Below are 20,157 nucleotides of genomic sequence, written 5' to 3'. Positions count from 1 at the left end.
ACTTTGTCGGAGGCGTGGGCTCGTGACAAATGGATCCCAACGGATTATTCCAATGAACTATACAATTTTACCTTTAATTTAGTTCGTGTGTAATCAGCCTTAATGTGTTTTGTGATCACCATACTTTTTTGGGTGATTAGTATTGTTGGATGATATTAATGATGCTGCCAAAATAGTTTTGTAACAGTTTTTTTTGCGAATCACTTTTTTACCATCCTACTTTTCGGTGATGATCAAACATTCTATAGTATGTATCATTTAAGTTTGATTTAACAAACACACACTTTTTACTACTGTACAAATAATTGTCTAACGGCACTTACTAAACATTGCCGTTCAAAGTTTATAATCTAACAATTTGCCGCGACTTTTATAGAAGATTTACACAAATTTAGTCCCTCCTGAACGAACATGTGAAGAAGAAGCCTGCCTATTTGGCATTCACGCATCAGTTATTGAATAGATACTAGCCTAAGCATTTCATAAAGCAGATTAGTACAATACTCTTCAAGTCTTTCAGTCGCAATTTCGCAAATATTAGTGCTCGGCTATTAATTGAAGCCGTAGCTACCGCCGCTTATACCAGGGCATCATGGGATTAACGTCGCTCATATCCGTCTGAGACACATTTACACTCCACGCCAAGCAATGTTGTGATGAGTGGTACCATTTCATGGTCGTCTGTATACCTAGTTATCTTTTACGATTTGTGATTATCCGCACAACTTTATGGTTATAGAAATGTGAAATTATGATGTGAATTGAAATTGCTAAATGTAATCCACGGGACCTTTATGGTGAAGGTTTACGATTTCATTGAATACTTTCTCTCCAACTCACAGAGATAGTTTTATTGCCAATATTATAGGATATTCCCATGCGCCTACCGGTTGTTTCAGTAGAGGTGAGCGTGTTAAACTAGTGAAGCAAAACAGCAAAGTGTTTCGCGATAGTGTTTTTACTGTTTTTCTCCATAATTTCGAACCCTCCTAGCGTAGCAAAGGGTAATTGCAAGTCGTGACCGCGAGCGTGGGAAATACTCGTCCACCACGTTTCATATCGATAAATATTACCAGCGTTATGTGTAGCAGAAAACATTTAAAAAAACTTAACCGTTCATACCTCAACGAATAATATCGCAGGCAAAAAAGAACCTACATAATATGTTTATAGAAAAAAGATTTGTTGCAAATAAATGACTAGCGTCAAAATATCGGGTTACTGACCCTGCTTTGAATAAATTAGAAAAAATTGTGTCACAAAGGGTTGTTTAGTAGCTCGCTTTGTGCCTACCCCCGATTGTTCGGCGTGAGTGATATAAATGAGTCGCCGGCATTGTGGGCCGCGCCGGGGCCCGCTCGGGGCCCGCGACCGGCTTTGTACTAAACCTGTTCTGAATTAAACATTTCTAACGCAATCGCCGGGGAAATGCTATTTTTTATTGTAGTAACGTCATTTATTTATGTCAGTTCGGCGTTTTGTTAGGAGAGACCCGGTTTATTTGATGATGTCTGTATCAAAGCAGAACCGTTATACTTTTGTATAATTTTATGTTTGTCTAGAAAAATATAAAAAATCTGTGTTAATGTGTCCTTGGAAGTCTACGAAAACGGTGTCATTTTATTTTCATTTCAAAACAATAGATAATTCAAGCACTGGGTCGTTTATCGTTAATTTGTTATAACATATCTGGAAGTAAACCACGAAAGCTGCATTGAATAGCAAATCTATTCACAGAACCATGTCAGGCTCTACTTGGGATATAACAGACCCTCGTATATCGTCCATCAGCAATTTCCTAAAGTGCTCTATTCAAGAGTCAACATGCACAAGCCCCCGTACATGCTTCTACACAATGTTTGTATACTCAATAGAACCAAATAATTCACTCATGCGCTACTGTGCAGCAATTCGCGAACTCCCCTAACATTTGAATGACATTCCCCTAACATTCGAATCGTTCCCTAACGTTATAAACTCCTGCGCAATAAAATCGCGTCGTAACTCAAGGTGCGCCTGACATGACGATCAAAAGCGATCGGTTTGTATTGTGAGTGTCATACCGCGGGGGAACGCGCATGCGCGGGAGCCGCCACGGGGTGCTCTCAATAACATGTGTATAGTTCAATCAAAGCTCAGTTCGAGAAAACCTTTATTGGAGATGGAGTGTGGTGTAAGGGATGAGCAGAGTGTGTGTTGGCATCGTTACATCACAGAGACGAATGTACGTTAACTCAAACCAAAACATAGAAAAAAATAATACAGCGTTCAAAATAGGAAGTCGTTTCAGTATACAATACAATTCAATACAATAACATTACAACTGTTGCAAGATTCCCAATCGTTTAGAATAGATTGTCTACTGTCCAGCCCTTCTCATATTAATTTTAAACAATCCAACACACAATATGTATTCCCAGTGAAATAATAACAATTGAACAAGGAAGGAAAAGGAAACTCTCAATTTCAAAACAATCGCTATCTCTCGTGGCTCGCTCCACAACAAACAACTGCATCTCGACAATACATTTGTTACGTCTATAACGGTAGTAAACGTCAATCCGTTGCGATTGTCGCACAGAGCTGCGTTACAAACGCATTGTGTGCAGTAGTACACCCCGCCCGGTGCGACTGAGACAATGACGCGCGATTATTTCGTCGCAGTAATTGTAGCACTCCAGTGTGGAGTGTTGATGCTTCAAATTCCGATGATTCAATATTTTATTGTATTTTGGTTAGCATTGTAGTAGAGTTTACGAGTTTTGAGTTGATGGGCTATTAATCATTGCTTTTATAGGTCTTTTTATGCTACTGTTGGGCAGTTTCGAATCCATGATTGAGTGATTGATATATGTAAGTTCTTTCATTGAACAATTTTTTTCATACGCTGCACAAAGTTATCTATATGGAAATAGCGAACTATGTGAACTACAACAACATAGCACTGTATCTTGTTTAAATCGTTTATTTATATGAACTCCGTAAGTCAGGAAATATCGTCCACTTAATCTTCAGTAACGAGTACATAGCCTGGCTCGCGACGCGTGCGCCGCCAATAACACAAGTCTCTGCGCTGACTTATGCGCGCGAGACGTGACGTGACTGACGCCGCGGTCACGCCAACCTGTTGCCGCTCGTGATGCTGTACGAACGTCATATGTACCAGGGATAGATTACAGGAAAGTATATGTAACTCTACTCTTATTACCTTCTAAGAAATTTTGGTGATTATTCTGCATTTATTTTACCCTTTTTTCTTGATTGCTTTTCCTATAGATTCTAGATTCCTAAAAAGTACTTCTTAGTCCTAAAAATGTCACTCCTCTCGTGATCTTTTGTTATCATATTGCAAAATTGGCAAAATCATAGCTTTACAAAGAGCTTTAACCATGAAAGCAGAACAGATGGACGCAATACCAAATAGATATGTTTAAGATAGTGGCTATTGCTTTCGACATCTGTTTCCGATATTAGCAAAAAACGCGTAATCACAAAGGAAGTCGAGGGCAATGGTTTCCGTCACAAATTCGAACACAATCAATGATTGGGAGAAAGCTCCATTGTTATCGTTGTATTCAGCAATATGCGGTATTGCTCCCTTACAAACAAACAAACGGACAGAAAGAAGGAAATCGGTGGAAAGTAATCGGATGTTGTGCAAGCGGCGCGTGCGCAGGACCGCTCTATTGTTGGCGCGCACTCGCGGGTAACCGACCCCGCGGTCCCTGCAGGGCTCTGATGTAATCCGATTGTTAATTAACTAAATGTAGGAAGAATTACACAACAGAAGGATTAGAGTAAGCTTTTTATGTGCTTTAAAAACCTGACCAAACTGGGTCAATCAGAAGTCAGAGGTGATTTGTTGTCAATTACCATAACTGATATTACAACAAGCCTTCTTATTATATTCAAATATTAAAAGCATACCACATTCCCGCATCATACTCTTAATTCCATTAAAATTACCATAGAATACCTACCCTGGCCATATCGCAACTTCAAAGAATGCTTAAAGCTGCGCCGCTTCCAACAAAATATAGAAATAAGCGAATAAAAACAAACAGTATTGTTGTTGTCAACCCTGGTGACGTCACGAGCGGCGCGGGCGCAGCTCCCGAGCGCGACCATTAACAGTGCCATTGTTCGTACGATTGCTATGCTGCAAGCAATGATGAGAAGGATCAGTCGAGGCGAATTCAAAATTTTCCAATAAATACTTCACCTGCATATCTTGGGTATGAACTGTTCCGAGCAGTCCCATCCAATTCTCGTGGGAATGACTCTGCACACCCAGATAAAAAGTTGCCTATAACCTTCATCGATAAATAGGCACTGAAGAAATATTATCCTGAGATTAGCACGTGCAAGCAACCAAAAACTTTTCACCTTTATGATATTGTTTACATACTCTTAACTGAGTACGCACTTGTTTACACACGCAAATGTTTGCTAAAATGTATATATCCTAACTTATACTTCTGTCTTTCTCTGTTGAATGTGGAGGTCATTTAGACGTAAAAACGATTCGGAGAGTTCCACGTCGAGAGGAGTCGCTGCTCGCCAATTTGAATATTCTTAGATACCATCTGCGGTTCATTAAGAGCTTTTAAAACTATGTTGCACTCGGCGGTTCCTAGAGCTTTGCAGAGAACGTTAAAGTCTATAAATTCTTCTGTTAGGGGTTTTTATAATTATAATGGCGAACCTGTGAAGATATAATATTGATATTCTTATTTCAATATTTAATTTACTAAATCTTTTACTATTCATTCAAATTAAATCTAATCTGCTCTGAATCTAAATAGCGTGTTGGCCACATTCCTCAATGTGCGTGTGTTTGATTGCTCTCTGTAACCCGATACCTGTAGCTACGTGTATATTGTATAGTTCGTATAGAATACAGTTCATTGTCATTAAGAGCTAATACTCGCTCAAATTACTTTCTGTAACCCGACTCCTCTACACCCTGCGGCTAAACCTCCGACCTGAACCATTTTTTATAAACCCACATTATTTAATAACCAACCTTAAGTCTTTAGCTACAAGGTGTATTTTCCAATGAGCGCGGGTAATTTATTACCCTTGATAATATTGAAGCTAATTCTTTGATATGATCAACGGTTTCTGAGCATCCGTTACGAGGGGCGTTGTAAAGGGATGTTTTTGTTCCCATTCTTTACGTTTTTAGGGCCATGGAGCTCATGTATTTGCATTTTAGAATTTGTATAGAAATGTTTAGGGCTATGTTTTAACACATTTTTATTGAGGTTTATGTTAATGAGTGGTTTTGTTAAAAGCATTTACATGTACATTCAAAGTTGATATTAAAATTTAACTTTATATACAGTTACATTATTAAATTAACAACAATTTTATTGATAAATAAAGTCCACGAAAGACAGAAAGATACAATAGTTTAACTGTTCTGTCAGGAACAGAACACAGTTTACACAATAAAATTCTCAAAACAAAAGACATCAACGCGCCGACCCGACCACAAAACACTCGTTCTCAATGTTTGCTTCCGAAACAATGATATTTCTACATCAGCCTGCAATATTGCTACATGGTATAGTATGTTCTCTAACCAACCACAACAATGCGTCTCATATATCCGCCTACTTGCTACCTGATATAATTAATGTGACGAAAACGTTTTGTCTTATCTCCAGCTTTACAAATTAGTTTGACTCGTTTCAAGATCGTTTTAAACAAAGATAATCGAACGATACATTACATAACCTTCACGCAGTCGGGTAATATTTATTCATATTGTATAAATAACTAAATCTATCGACTATATTTTAAAATGTTTCTACAAATTGTTCCATCCAATAGCATACTCCATACATTTCCAGCAGCAACGACCGACAAACTATGTAAAGCAAGAACTACAAAAATCAATTAACATTGAACAACAGTAGAAAGCTATTAAAAACACAGCATTTCGATCTCGTTGTAATTAGCAGCGGATTGTTCGTCCGATCGCAATCGCACAATACAACAAATGTGTTCCCAGACATATGCTGACAAAACATACGGAATGTAGCTCTGTGGTACCAAGACACTTCGCACTTTTTATCTCTATTATTTGTTAGAAAAATAATTCACATCGACTTTTTGTAAGATGTATTTGTACCGCTATTTTACTGGAACTATGCAAATAAATATATTCTAATTATAGAACAAGAGGTATATGAACCGTCACAATTAACTTTGATGGCAGAGCAAACGATATAGTAGAATCTAACTCAAAGATGTAAAGGACCGCATGTTAGGAATATTATTGGTCTTCTCCATTAGCAGAAACTAATAGTTTACTGTTTTCAATAAATGTATATTAGCTATGTTCATATAGAAGGTTATTAAGTACGAAAGCCTCCTCGCCGCAATACGCACTAAACTTTAATTATAAAATAATTTCTAATTACTTGCGTGTCTCCATCAGGAACCTATCAAACCTGTCGGTATCATACCCAAGTTAATAGTTTTTATATTGATTGTAATAATGAGGAGATTACATCTCAGTAATTACGCTTTCTGCGCTGTCTTCCCATAGGCAACTCCTTTACGTAAGGAAGGGCGCACACATGCGACAATGTCACGCGACTATTAATCGCAGTCAGACAAAAAATGATCTATTGTATTATTGTGTGATGTAAGACTAATTATTGGAGAAAAAGTTTTATGTCATATGTTTCCTTGATTACGGCATTTCAGTATACTGTAAACAAAAACTGTGATGCTTAGAACTAGTGAAAACGCAACTAAAGAGCAGATAGAGCAAGTAAACTGCCGATGACATGTCACTGCTACACGAATAGATTTTTTGCCCCCATCAAGTGAGTAAATACTGAGTACCTACGTAGTAATTAGTCGTATATAAAATGTTTATCCTCCAGTTAATTAATACATTATAATTATTATCCTCAGTAGTCGACAGATAAATAATATACGTAATTAATGCATTATGAATATTAAAACAAAATGACGCTTATCTAGGGTTGATCCGGCTTAGGCAGGAATAAGAAACCCTTTAGCGAGGCATTGACTTTTAACTAATTATAAATAAACATAATCTGCCTAGCTACTCTAGCTTCCAATAGCATAATTACTAATATACTATTTTTCTTTTGCAGGTATAAAGGAAGAGATTTCTTTATAAATAAGCATTACCTTTGTATATTCATTCTATCCAGCTGTGTTCTCTATCGTTTACAAAAATTCATAAATAAATAAAACCAAAAATGCCAAAACTAACTTAAAACTACATAAAAATCATACTGTCAAGATTAACAGATTGAACTTAATTCGGCAAGTTTACAAACAACAGTTCACACAATTTTCCAAACAAAGCGAAAGCTACCACAGAGCGTAACCCATTAGTTTGTACTTTGGACGCAGCCTCTGTATCTCTGATCTAACGTTTAATTATGCAAGCTGCATCAATTCCCCACATTCAGTAAGTACTGGGCCGAGGGCTCTCATAAGCTGTACTTGTAACACTCGTGTTAGGGTTGCCAGATTATAGCTGTAGTTATAAAGCAAGTGTTTAGAGAACTCATTAGGGAATATTTTACGTTTAATCTCCGCTACGAAAAATGTTTTCAAAATTATCTATAATATCTTTACTAAAGTTACATAAGACAAAAAGTCTGCTTACGTTCTGTAAACAGAAGATTTTCCAAAGTATGTAGAGCTTAAAGCTACATTATTGTATTTTCAAGTTATTTATGATATTGTTTTAAAGATATATTTATACGGTTACAAAAGCAACATTCACAGTCTGCAGCCCTATGTTATGTTAAACATTAAACATGTACTTGGCGGCTTTTCTTTGAGCGATGATGCAAAATATTTACTGAAACAATAACTTGTTACAATATTTGATATCGTCTCATTTCAACAATATACTTTAACTTATATTTCACAAAAAAAGACTGCGAAATATACTTTCAAGGCTGAAATAAATCATATTTAATTCAGCCTTACTTTTTTTACATTAACTTAAATGACAGTAATTTGATAACGACAGGCTGGTTGTAGTCACGTTTCACTTCTTGTTTTGTACGAACAACGCACAACTTTATCTTTTTTGTGCACAACTCGACTGCCTAATGACTGCTGTGACTGCGCAAACGCTACGTGTATCTTTCAAAAATAGACAAAAATATAAACGTTTGTATGAATTCCATTTCTGAATGTAGTGTCGTTGACCCTTTTTTCGTGGAAAATCGACTACTTTGATAAATACCAAAGACAAAGTGTTTTATTTATTTAGGCGTTTTATTATCATGTACTTAGATATAGTTGAAAGAGTATATATGTTTGTTGCCTGTTTACTTGACTTTGAAGAAAGGTTCGCTCGTGTCGTCATGATGGCCGGCCACAACAATCTAATTACAGCGTCACCATAATGTTCAGTGAGATGCGCGCGCGCACTTTCCCTCGCTCTCATTTGAATACATCTCCTTATCGCGATCTGCACAATTACGGACATTTTCACAAACGATGCGTGAACAAGATAATTGCTAATTATATATTAAAATGGCTTTTATTTGCATTAACTGCATTCTTGAGACGGACCGTGTATTTTTAGTTTCATGAAATTAACATAGAAATACAATATGTATTTATGCAGACTTCTAAAGACACGATATTTTAATTTGTGCTACATTTCCTCTGTTGCATTGAAAATCTTCGAATTAAGAATTAATACTTAAATACAGTTATTGCTTAATTGTAAATGTTTTTGTCTTAAGATGCAAGATGACCCGCGAGTATTATTCACGGCGCGAGTGTCACGTCTTAAGTTAGCAGTACTTGTAATAAATATTGCTACACGACGCATAATGTAATTTATTAAATAATGCTCTTGCATTTAGTCTGTTCATTAATCTGTAGAAACGGGTTTATTTCCATAACAATAAAGTGAGAGAAACGGGTTTATGTTGCATGACCCGTCGTTCATCATTACTTGTACATACAATTTAACGACATTGCATATTTGCATCAGATCCTTGCGGCTTTCTGAGTTTTTTACCATACCGCCTAGAAGGGTTATGTTTTTAAACATTCGTAAATTAAGTAGGTAAATAATCTAACATTGTAAGTACTACATAAGGCGACTCCAACTTAGCACCTTTAATTGTAATAGATGGGCTAAGTAACAGTAAAATATTTCTGATTTATTATTATTTTTCATGTAGAATGAAAGTGTTTCAGTTTTCCTTGTGCAAGTGAGTTCCCGCTGCGCTGCAAGTCCAATACCTACTTGTATTGTGAAAATTTCACAGTTGTTAAGAACTCGTTTAAGGAAAATTAAGTCGCGAGTCAGTCAGTAAAAACCAAACCGCGTATTTGTATTAACTTCAGAAGATTGAAACCTTTCAGTAACTTTTGATGCTAATAACAAATACTCTTCGATTATTTATACTGCGAATTTCGGCGAAAATCATCATAATTCCCATGAAGCAACTAACATAAACATAATAGTAAAATTAAGTTTACTAACCCAGTAAAATACCTCCAAAAGAGCTTTAAACCCCTTCAATTATCATCTCGTCACACGTTTGATGACTTGTGCCAACACTCTAACTGGCCACTTACGTTGATACTCAAGCTATGCATATTTGCGCACATCATCACGAGGTGTTAAGCCTATTTGTCGAAGTAAGTGCGAGACGCTGCGCCGCTCGGCCGGTCTCACACTGCCCAATAAACACTTTTAGGCAAGATAAACATTACATTTTCCGGTTTTGATGAGTGATAAATACAGATTGATGGAATTTGGATTTTTTCTTTGGTTATTAAAACGCTAAATATCTCAAACTGAGAAATAGATTTGTTATAGTTAGAACCTAGTTTTGTAGCTTTTGAGAAGAATGCCAGAATGTAGCTTAGTAGCATAAAGCTAATAGTTGCTGTAAGAACGCTTTTATTTTAATTTGTAGCTTTCATCATAGAAAAGAGACACCGCAGATTGGGGTCATCCATTTCGATTTTGGTATTTCTTACATATGTATTTCTTTATTACAATTTCCTAGTTCTTAGATCAAGGTATGTATTAGGTTTTCACATAAAATATAAACTAAATAAGGGTAAAGCTTTGTGTAACAGTATCCCAGCGGGCAGGCGCGGCGGCCGGTCGAGAGGTCGTGCGAAGTGAAACCCTACCCTGGTGCGCCGCAACCTTTGGAGCAACAGCCTCCCATGGACTACAATAGCTTAGAAAGCTATACGGTATACCTACTTGTAAGTTTAGTATAGCACCTAGAATAGGAAATACCAGTCCAATCAGAAAAGCTAATACAATTCAGGTTAAGGGGATGCTGTTTAAATTATGATTGCAGGTATGATGACGAAAAATAGCAATCAGACTATTGGTGCATAAGCAATTAGTGCTGTCTATCACCAATATAGCCTAAGTACCTGCCAACAGATATGGCTTAATACTCCGCCTACGATCAATTACACTCACGTTTTTTGAACGAAGTTAAATATTAAAGTTGATCGTTTCAATGACCGTTACTCAATTAATACTGACTATCTACGAAACTCCTCGACTACGTCGTCGCATCGGTTCGTTAAATACGAACATAAGTTTTTATCGATAAATTGTTATAAATTATTTTGGAGCTTGTTTCGGCATTATTTATTTTGATTAATTTACTGTAAAAATGTAGTAGATAGTATACAATATTCTCTTGGCGCCTAAATGACGTAGGCGTGGAGACTCAACTCTATCAATGTGATTAACTATTAGTAGTATGCTATAAATCATAAATCGATTAACTTTTTTGTTTATGAAAATAAAATAATAAGTTCTAACCACTTATTTCTAAAATTAACGAAAAAAACTTACCAAAACAAAACAAAAGGCAAGCCAATCCGTGTTCAATGAGAGGTAAACACAAACACACACATTGTGACGCACAGAAACACAAACAATGTTATATTCACGTTACTCGCTGAGTGACTACGGTGACTACGAGCTACGGGCCGTAGCAGCGAGCGCGTAGCATCGCGCGGACGTCAGCTGTGGCGCACGGACGCGGCGCGACTGACGCGAGTATCCGCCGCACTTACCTGCGGCCGCACCATGAGCAGGAGATAGGGAAGCAAGTTCGGAACTTCATACACACAACCTTTGTTTTACTTTCTTTTAAAAACATCCTTAAGATTTCATAAACAAAGCCTTGGGCATTGTTGTAACAATCAACAGATTGCTATTGTTTTAATTACCCAGATGCAGGATCGAACTTTAATCCGCTTGAACCGTGTGAGAGAATTATTGTTTAAGGAAAGAAAAGAAATAATACGACATACATAGGTACAAGTTACAAAAAAAAATTCGAACCTTTAGTTCAGTTTTATCTTAAAAGCCAAAATACTTTTATATGAAGAGATAATTTTGCGCACCCTACCTCGTTGCCTCTGCTGTGACCCCGCAGGGCTCCGCGTGTCAGTCGGCTGCGCGTGCGCCGCGTGTTTCTTCGCGCGCCTCCCTCCGCTCTGGTCGCCGGCCCCAGCAATGGCATTTTGAAAATTGCACGCTGATAAATTGCTTTGCATGGAATATGCAGGATATGTGGAATGTTTATGCATTGACCAGCCTATTCACACCAACAGAAGATGTACCTAAGTTTAATAGCCCTATCTGATACAGACTTATTTTACCTACCATCTGCGGACGCAGGCTATAATTCGTCACGGTGCGGTGTAAGTGCGTATAACCTTGAAAACTAAGTAGCCCAAGGTTGCCTATTCACCTAAACACAATATAATTACGTGAATCATGGTTTTAGGGGGATACATACAAAACTTCTTGGTATTTAACCAATTGTAATCATTGGACGGTAATTACATCTATAATAGGTATTAATAGGCTCGCGATACACCAAGTTTACTGAACACTGTATATTATATCCAAAGATATAATAAGTTACGATTAGTGCGCGGGCCGCGTGAAATTACACGACAAACCACGTCACAGCTGACTCATAAACCCGGGGGAAATAACTAGATACATCGCTTACAAACGGAATATATTACAATCTTGTTAAAGATATCCATATGTCCGCAAGTCTGCTGAGAGTACTGATGTGTGAGCTATTATCAGAAACAGTGTAAAATGGAACAAAAATCACCCTATACCCCTATACATATTCCATTTTCAACTCTCTAACCGAGCCTATATAAGTAAGAGCATAACCAGATGCATCTAAGTACCAAAAAGTTGCTATAATAGTAATCACGAACCGTTACTCCAAGTGTCATAAAATCTAGCTGTCAAAGTGGTCGGCAGCAGATAGCAGGTGCCCCTTTCAGGAACTTAAACACATTCAGACGTTTTATATGATTTCCTTGCAAAAAATATAATTTATGTAAAAAAGCCTGCTCAATAGGCTCAGGCCTTCCGACAGAAGTTTTATTTGAAGTAATGATTTCCTTTAAACTGGTTAGCAGCAACCAGTAGCGCTACATTTATGTACGATAACTTATGTGCCTTAAATGACTTTGGATCCGTACAGATATTTTTTTAAGTCCATCATTTTTAGGTACAATTGTCCAGAAAACAGCATTCATGAAGATTGGAGACTCTTCTTCATGATTAAACAAAATAGGAATGGTTTTTCTTCCATTACCTCTTTTAATTTTACACTTGAAACATAACTTCAGAGTACAGATGATAGTTTTATTTTTTGACTAATAACTTGCTCAGTAGATTGTGAAGTTAGATAAATAATATTACGACATGACAATTTCAGACTAAAAGTAACACAACAAAATACAATACGTACTGCGCACAAGCATGACTGAACTCTAAAACATTAATGCGAATATAAATAGTTAATGAGCTGATCAATAATACCGCAGTCTGTCTGTTTGTTGAATTGACACGACGATTTCTAAATCCTTTGTACTGAATGGTAGTGATTTCTATCATTGTGGCTGCGCCGGCCCCGATTGGCTCATAAGTGGGCTAATGAAGACGTTCGCTTTTAATTAACCGCTATCGTATATCGATCCGCCCCGCACTGAACGATTTACTGACTATTACGTAAACACTGAAACGTTTTGCTAGACATTACAGCGATTACAGTTAATTGTAACATGTGTGAACAAATATTACAACTCGTTTCAAAATTTTTATTGACCTGTGCAGTTTTTATTGGTTTGGTTAACCCTTTCCGAGAACCCTGGATTTTGAAAGTACTGAAATGCTTCTTCATTCCGATAACAAACATTGGCAGTCGAGAAAGGCAGAAGTTAAGGAACTATTATACCTAGATACTTTTTCCAGACCTTATAAAACCAGTGGCTTTTCAATCAAGCAAATCAAGAGGTTTTTACAAGGCCATGATTAAGCAGGTTCTTGGTTTCACGCAGAGTGATTGACATCTAGTCATCCACGTCTTTTTGTGGTCACCTTATCAGATATCGTTCAGATCAATCAATCTTGTTTAAAATAGCGAGACATTATTTCTTTTAGTCTTAGACAAATAAATATTAATAGAGATTCCTACTTAGATGCAGTTAATGAATTCCAAGTAACACGATATCGCCCGTGACAGCGGCGCGTGAGCATCGCGGCCGGCCGTCACACTCCCATTGCGTACGCGCACCCGTGCTTCGGTAAACACACGGCTGCTAGCAGATTGTCTAGCTTTACACATTTAATAATTATAGTTCGGCCATTCAGAGAATGCGTTCCTGACACGTCGCGATTGAACTGACGACGTAACTTTGCAATGGCGTTGCAGTTACGATAAAAATATTTTTGCTGGTTGTTTACCGTTTTAACAATTGAGGAGCATTAAAACAACATTATTATATCAATAATCAATGAATGTTATTACGTCGTCAGTTCAATCGCGACGTGTCAGGAACGCATTCTCTGAATGGCCGAACTATAAGTACGCGAATGTTTAAGAAGGCATAGAGAAAAGACCCTACACTATAAAGTAAAATCCAGATGTAAAACATTTACCCAACTAACAGATTTAATCTGCTCCGGGCTAAGTAAACCCATACGACCAAGCGCCTACTGCTTAGTAACTTTCGTTCTTATGCAAGAAAAAAATATGTTCATGATTAATTTCTGTAAGACCTTCTATTATCTACGAAAACTTCTGATTGGTATCTTGATATCACTGAAGTGTGTCCAATTCTGTGAAAAAGTTTCTTACAAAGCTGACTCATAACTTCCAAGGCGTATGCGCGGTCAAGCGTTCATGCAGATTTACAATGATTTCGTAAATATTATTCGTGCGTTATTCATAAGTACACAATTTCTATTTTTCTGCGTATTTATTAGATATGTTACGGTTTCAGCGCTAATTACTACACATAGGTTTAGGCCATCTGCGATTAAACGTAGTTGAATCGGTTAGAACAAGGTTATAACTGTTACAATTTTTGATTGGGCACTTACATACCTACTATAACTTCACCATCAAAGTTATTTTTCTATACAAAGCGTTTCCGACACTTGATTGAAACATCATCAATAAGTATGAATCGCGAGCATGCCAAGAACCGATACATATTTATCGCGATCGATCAGAAATCACAAATATCTGCATTAACTTTCTCGTTCGTTCATACGGACCGCCGTTTTTACTTCACCTCTAGGAAATTCCTGGGTGCTAACCGAACGAAAAACTTGAGAAAGTGCTGTATAAATAGAAAATAGTAAAATAGCTCTAAATAGGGGTGCTACCTTATGAACACTGAAGAAACGTACCCAACTTTCATACTCCTTAACAGTAACCATTCAGAAACGCCTAGAATCATGATTTAGTATAGTCGAAATTGCAGATTTAAATTATGATTCACAAGCATTATAAGCCGTGCTCCGCTACCATGGCGTAGGCACTATAATTTTGTTATTCTCGCGAATATCTCGTACATCGGTCCGCTGCACTTGACGAGACAAGATCTCTCTGCGGCTTTAAGCCACTAATTTTTAGTACATAATACGAAGCATGTTTTGTGAGAGTAATGAACTTTGAGCAACACATAACACGCGAGAGATCGGGGTGGCTTTGCAATGTATGTTCGCTAAAGTTACTTTATTTTGCGGTTTTCATGATGATTGTGGTCATATTATGGACTCATATACGTGAGCAAGTTTATTGTCCAAACAAGCGGTTTATGGACGGATACGAATTCATATTTTTTTAATTTTAACGATTAAAGTGAATACGTGAAAGTTACGACATAAGTCTTTTAATTTACTAACTGACTCCATTGTTTCCAAATATGATTGCAGGAGAAAGAAAACGAAAGTAAATATTATTTTGCGTAAATTTTATTTTTCCTTCTTAATAACCTTATTAGGGTCGTAAATCTCTCGCGAAGGCACATCGTAATACCTGGAAAACTTTTCTAGATCCCTTTCTGAACTATGACCATCATAGTTCGTATCTTTATAAGCCTTATTATATCTCCTATCATAGTTTTTATCACTTCTGTCATACTTTGTCTTATCATCTCTTGTTCTACTGTCATCTCTTTCTTGCTTAATGTGAATTCGTTCACTTCTGTCCTCGTGTCTATGGTCTGATCTTCGTTCTCTAGATCTCTGTCCGTCTTTGTGTCTTTTATCACTATGGTATTTATCTTTATGCTTGTGTTTTTTATCCTTTTTGTCATCTGACCTTCTTTCCCTAGGCTTCTCATAGTTATCCCTATCATCTTGGCCCACCTGATAATCTCCATCTTCATTTTCATATCGTCTTCTTGATCTTTTATCAGACCTATAATCTTTATCCTTATTCTTTTCTTTGGACCCTTCATAATAGCTTCTATCTCTAGTATCGTCTCTATAATCATCATCATATCTTCTCTTTCTAGAGCTATCTCCAATTCTGTGATCTCTATCCATATGATCATCATTTCTTCTGTCTCTGGATCTGTCTTCATGTCCTCGCCTTTCATTATCTCTGGCACTACTGTCCCTATTAGTCTCCATCTCATATCTATTGGGCCTATCTGACCTATCCCTGCTGTAGTCTCTGGTTCTTTCTGCAGAACCTCCTTTAGCGTTAACTTCTATTTTGATAGGTCTGGGCACAAACTTCTTGTATCTATCATGAGTATATTTATCGCCTTCTTGTGAAGTTTGCCTGGAATCCCTTCTGTCTGGTTCTGCCTCCCTATGGTTATTTTCTTCATCCACAGCTTCTGTTGTGGCCTTGCCATCATTGAAATGTTCCATCTGTTGAATATGTTTTAATTATTTAAAATAATAACTTGGTAATTTTGATTTCGAAAATATTATGACCATATATACAACACAAATGACAAATATTATGAACTGTACCTGAGTCTTAATGACTTCACGCAGCACATCGGAGTAGTTGCGCGACTTGGCAGCGACGCGGTACTTGGCGCGGCGCCGGCGCATATTACGCAGCTCCAGCAGGATCTCATTGCGCGACAGAATTACTTTTCCTTTCTTGTCTTCACCAGTACTGCAGCAGAAAATTTTACGAGGCAATGAGCATGATCCCATATCGTTTAATACTCTGTTTAGAAAAATATAAATGGTTGAACAGAAACTTACGTAGGCAGGATCAAGTCGGTAAGATCATGGCACGATGGTACAGCACTGACCACAGTATCGTGTATCGCTCGGCGCTCGTCTGCCGAGTACGAGACCTGAAGGCACTCCAGTGACATCGGCTCTGCTCCGTGACAACCCACGCCTTTGTTGAGGAAACTCATTGGTTATATCATGTTTACATTATCAAATATATAATACGAAAAGTTGATGCAAACAGTATCCCTCTCTTCATACCATAATGTTATACAACTGAAAAATTTGTTTGTTTGTCTCTTGACCACATTAATCTCAGAAAGGAACTGTTCCAAATGTGGCCATGCTGACAACCCAAGTTTACTTGAGGTTACTGATTTCTTCTTTTTATTTTATAACTATACATAAAAGGGAGTACATAGCAATAAGTATCTATGTACTCCCTTATATACTTGGTGATGCATTCTCTGATGTACTCCTTTGCTTAGTGAATACATATAATAATAATAATAATCTTCCACGCCGATTTCGGCAACGGCGACCACTTCGACCCTAATGGCGTGCGTGTGCTCTCATGTGGCTGGAGTATCCAATTTTGTGCGTGAAAGTCCGCGCACACTGCGGACATGTCAGGGTACCAGCCACAAAGTTGTAGTTGATAGCTACAGGTGGTCGAGCTTTCAACTCATCTCGTTTGGCATCCAACTCAGAAAGTCGGCGTGCTTCAAAGTCAAAGACTTTGGCTTTAACGCGGCTTCTCCAGTCTCTGCGGTTGGATGCCAGATTCTCCCACTGAGACGGGTCAATGGAACAGCTTTTCATGTGACGCTTCAGCACATCCTTGTATCGCAGCAGCTGTCCGCCACGTTTCCGCTTGCCCTCCTGCAACTCGGAGTAGAGGATGCGCTTGGCCACTCTAGTATCCGGCATGCGCAGTACATGCCCGCACCAACGAAGCTGTCTCCTCATGAGGTATGCTTCAATGCCACCAACATTGGCTTTCCTCAACACTTCTGTGTTACGCACACGATCAAACCAACGGATATTTAATATTTTGCGCAGACATTTGAGGTGGAAGCGGTCTAGTTGCTTGATGTGGCGTCGGTACGGTGTCCATGTTTCCGCTGAGTAGAGTATACAAGGCAACACAACTGCCATATACACAGAAACCTTTGTGGATATCTTTAGGTCATGGGAGCTGAAGACCTTCTTGTCGAATTTGCCGAAAGCAGCGGCTGCAGCACCAATTCTGCTATTGATTTCGGCGTCAAGGTCGCACTTTGCTGTTATAGTGCTCCCCAAATATCGAAATTTATCGACCTGCTTCAGGACATCTTCACCAAGCATAATGGTCAGTTCTTGACGTCCGTGATTGTCTGAAGACATTACTTCTGTCTTTTTGATGCTGATTTTTAGACCAAATGTACAGCACTGCTTGTGAAGGTTCGTGACTAGCTGTTGCAGGACTTCAGGGGATTCAGCCACGAAACAGAGGTCATCTGCATACATAATGTCCTGTATATGTGCATAGGACACCTTTGTGGTCGCCTTGAGTCTATTCAGGTTGAAAAGTTTGCCGTCAGTCCGATAACGAATACGAACTCCTTCAGGAGAAGAATTCAATACTTCCCGGACTACAACTGCGAAATATAATGCAAACAATGTGGGAGCCAGGACACAACCTTGCTTCACTCCACAGGTGACGGAGAAGAAGCTCGATTGGTCATCTTCAACCGCTACACAACATTGCATGTCATCGTGCAGGAGTCGCAGGAGTCTTATGAACTTCTCTGTACACCCCAACTTTCTCAGTACCTTCCAGAGGGCCTCGCGAGGGACGCAGTCAAAGGCTTTTTCCAGATCAATAAAGCAGAGATACAAGTGCTGTCCCTGCTCTCTACTTTTTTCCTGGAGTTGACGGACTGCGAATATTGCCTCACAAGTTCCTCTGTCTGGTCTGAAACCAAATTGGGTTTCCGGCAGAATCTTTTCAGAGAGGTTCCTGAGGCGGTTTAGAAGTACTCTGGCGAAGACTTTTCCAGAGACAGAGAGCAGTGAAATACCGCGGTAAGAACCACATTCCGACCGGTCGCCTTTGTTCTTATAGAGAGCCCTGACGCGTGATAACTTAAAAGTTTCAGGAACTTGTTCTTTCTCCCACGTAAGCACAAACATTTCCCAGACGCGCGAATGCAGTTCCTCGCCGCCGTACTTCAGAAGCTCACCTGGTATAAGGTCTAGGCCAACCGCACGCTGATTTTGCTGTTGTTTGATGGCACAAAGCACCTCATGTTTAGACAAGGCATCATCCAATTCTTCTGCTATTTGAAGTTGAGGCAAACTGTCTATGTAGTGTAGATACAGAATACATATAATTGCATGAGATTATGTACTCCCTTATGTACTTCCATAAATGCTTCTTTATGTTCTCCTTCATATACTCACACTACCCCTATGTACTTTCTCATGTATCTGAATTAAAAGAATATACAACCACCTATTCTGAGCTGCATTTGACCCTTAGTGTAAGATAGTCCATTTATCAAGGAAGATTTTAGGCTATTTTTTCTGTGTGTGGGTGAAGTATTTACCATATGCTACATAGTTAAAACTATAAACATCTACATTATATTAGTAAATATAAAGGATACAATGATTAAGAAATATGCTGGTTCAGACCCTTGCATTAGTTTGCTATAAACTGAAAAGGAAAATAAATTATTTCATTTGTCATTTGTAGTCCACAGCAGCACTTAAAGCAGGCAATTAATATGATCATGGCGAGTATGGGACAATCAGGAAGCAAAAGATCTTAAAATTCAGTTTATCATACCTCTCCTAAATGTAGAATCTGATTTTGATGCATCTGCAATGATTTTCTGAATATTATCTTTTCCTGTTAAGAAAATATTAACATTATTAAACTTTGAACGGGCACAAAATGGAAAAATAATATTAAAATAATTACCGAGTTTAACCAGAGTGTTTAACTCAGAATCAAAAGGGTCTGGCAGTAGCTGGTCATCCTTGCTGTAGCCATTCTTACGCAGAAAGCATTCCTTCTCGTGTTCTGCAGCCCTATCAGGTGGTACTTTATGGTTACTGTCATATCTGCACATCACCATGAGTGGATTCTGGAAATTATTTTGGATTATTTTTGATATATTCATCATCTTCCTATCAGCGATAGCACGTCCACTGATAAACATAGCAAAATTTAGACCCTTACACTAATTCCTCAGTCTTAAAAAAACAAGACACATTAAAGCGAATGTAAATAGACTTCAAAAGGGTACCTGTAACAAATGATTTCTGTCCCATTGAAGTGTTTGTAAGATCAAAGTTAATTCGTTATCAATTTCTTCGGTATACGACTTCAATTTCAGTAATTCATTTCGCCGATTACTATTTTCCATGTTGAAAAAATTATTTATTTTAATATTTTCAGCCAACCACCACAATATTTTTATTTTGGACAGCAAGCTGACTTACATTTGACATTGACAACTGACTGACATGACCGTTGTTTGCATAGATTTTACTGTAGTGTCCGGCCATGACCATACTTTTCTCAATAGCCCGAGGCAAGTAAATAAATAGTATCGCTAAAT

General features: G+C 38.0%; 2 protein-coding genes across 2 annotated transcripts in view; both read right to left on the bottom strand.

Moving 5' to 3' along the window:
• Nucleotides 1-11,035, bottom strand: part of LOC124631461 — a 65,025-nt gene extending 53,990 nt beyond the window's left edge. The window contains exon 1 of the mRNA XM_047165860.1: nt 10,865-11,035. The gene's annotated coding sequence lies outside the window, so the exon portion shown is untranslated. The remainder of the gene's footprint in view (nt 1-10,864) is intronic.
• Nucleotides 11,036-15,298: 4,263 nt separating this feature from the next.
• Nucleotides 15,299-20,074, bottom strand: LOC124630860 (uncharacterized protein DDB_G0283697-like). Its single transcript, XM_047164879.1, has 6 exons — nt 19,843-20,074; nt 19,515-19,680; nt 19,380-19,442; nt 16,574-16,715; nt 16,331-16,481; nt 15,299-16,225 (listed from the first exon to the last, which is right to left on the bottom strand). Exons 1-6 carry the CDS (start codon nt 19,960-19,962, stop codon nt 15,317-15,319), a joined length of 1,551 nt encoding a protein of 516 aa, XP_047020835.1. The 5' UTR covers nt 19,963-20,074; the 3' UTR covers nt 15,299-15,316.
• Between the last annotated feature and the right edge of the window lie 83 nt (nt 20,075-20,157).

This window comes from Helicoverpa zea, chromosome 6, assembly GCF_022581195.2.
Source record: "Helicoverpa zea isolate HzStark_Cry1AcR chromosome 6, ilHelZeax1.1, whole genome shotgun sequence".
Lineage (NCBI taxonomy): Eukaryota > Metazoa > Arthropoda > Insecta > Lepidoptera > Noctuidae > Helicoverpa > Helicoverpa zea.
The sequence above is the reverse complement of the archived record's forward strand: the minus strand, read 5'-3'. Positions and strand labels throughout refer to the sequence as shown.

Coding starts and splice junctions, on each gene's coding strand:
- LOC124630860 (XM_047164879.1), bottom strand. CDS start 19,962: ATGGAAAATAGTAATCGGCGAAATGAATTACTGAAATTGAAGTCGTAT. Junction 19,681..19,842: donor ACAGAAATCATTTGTTACAG/GTACCCTTTTGA, acceptor AATAATTTCCAG/AATCCACTCATGGTGATGTG. Junction 19,443..19,514: donor AAACACTCTGGTTAAACTCG/GTAATTATTTTA, acceptor TTTTCTTAACAG/GAAAAGATAATATTCAGAAA.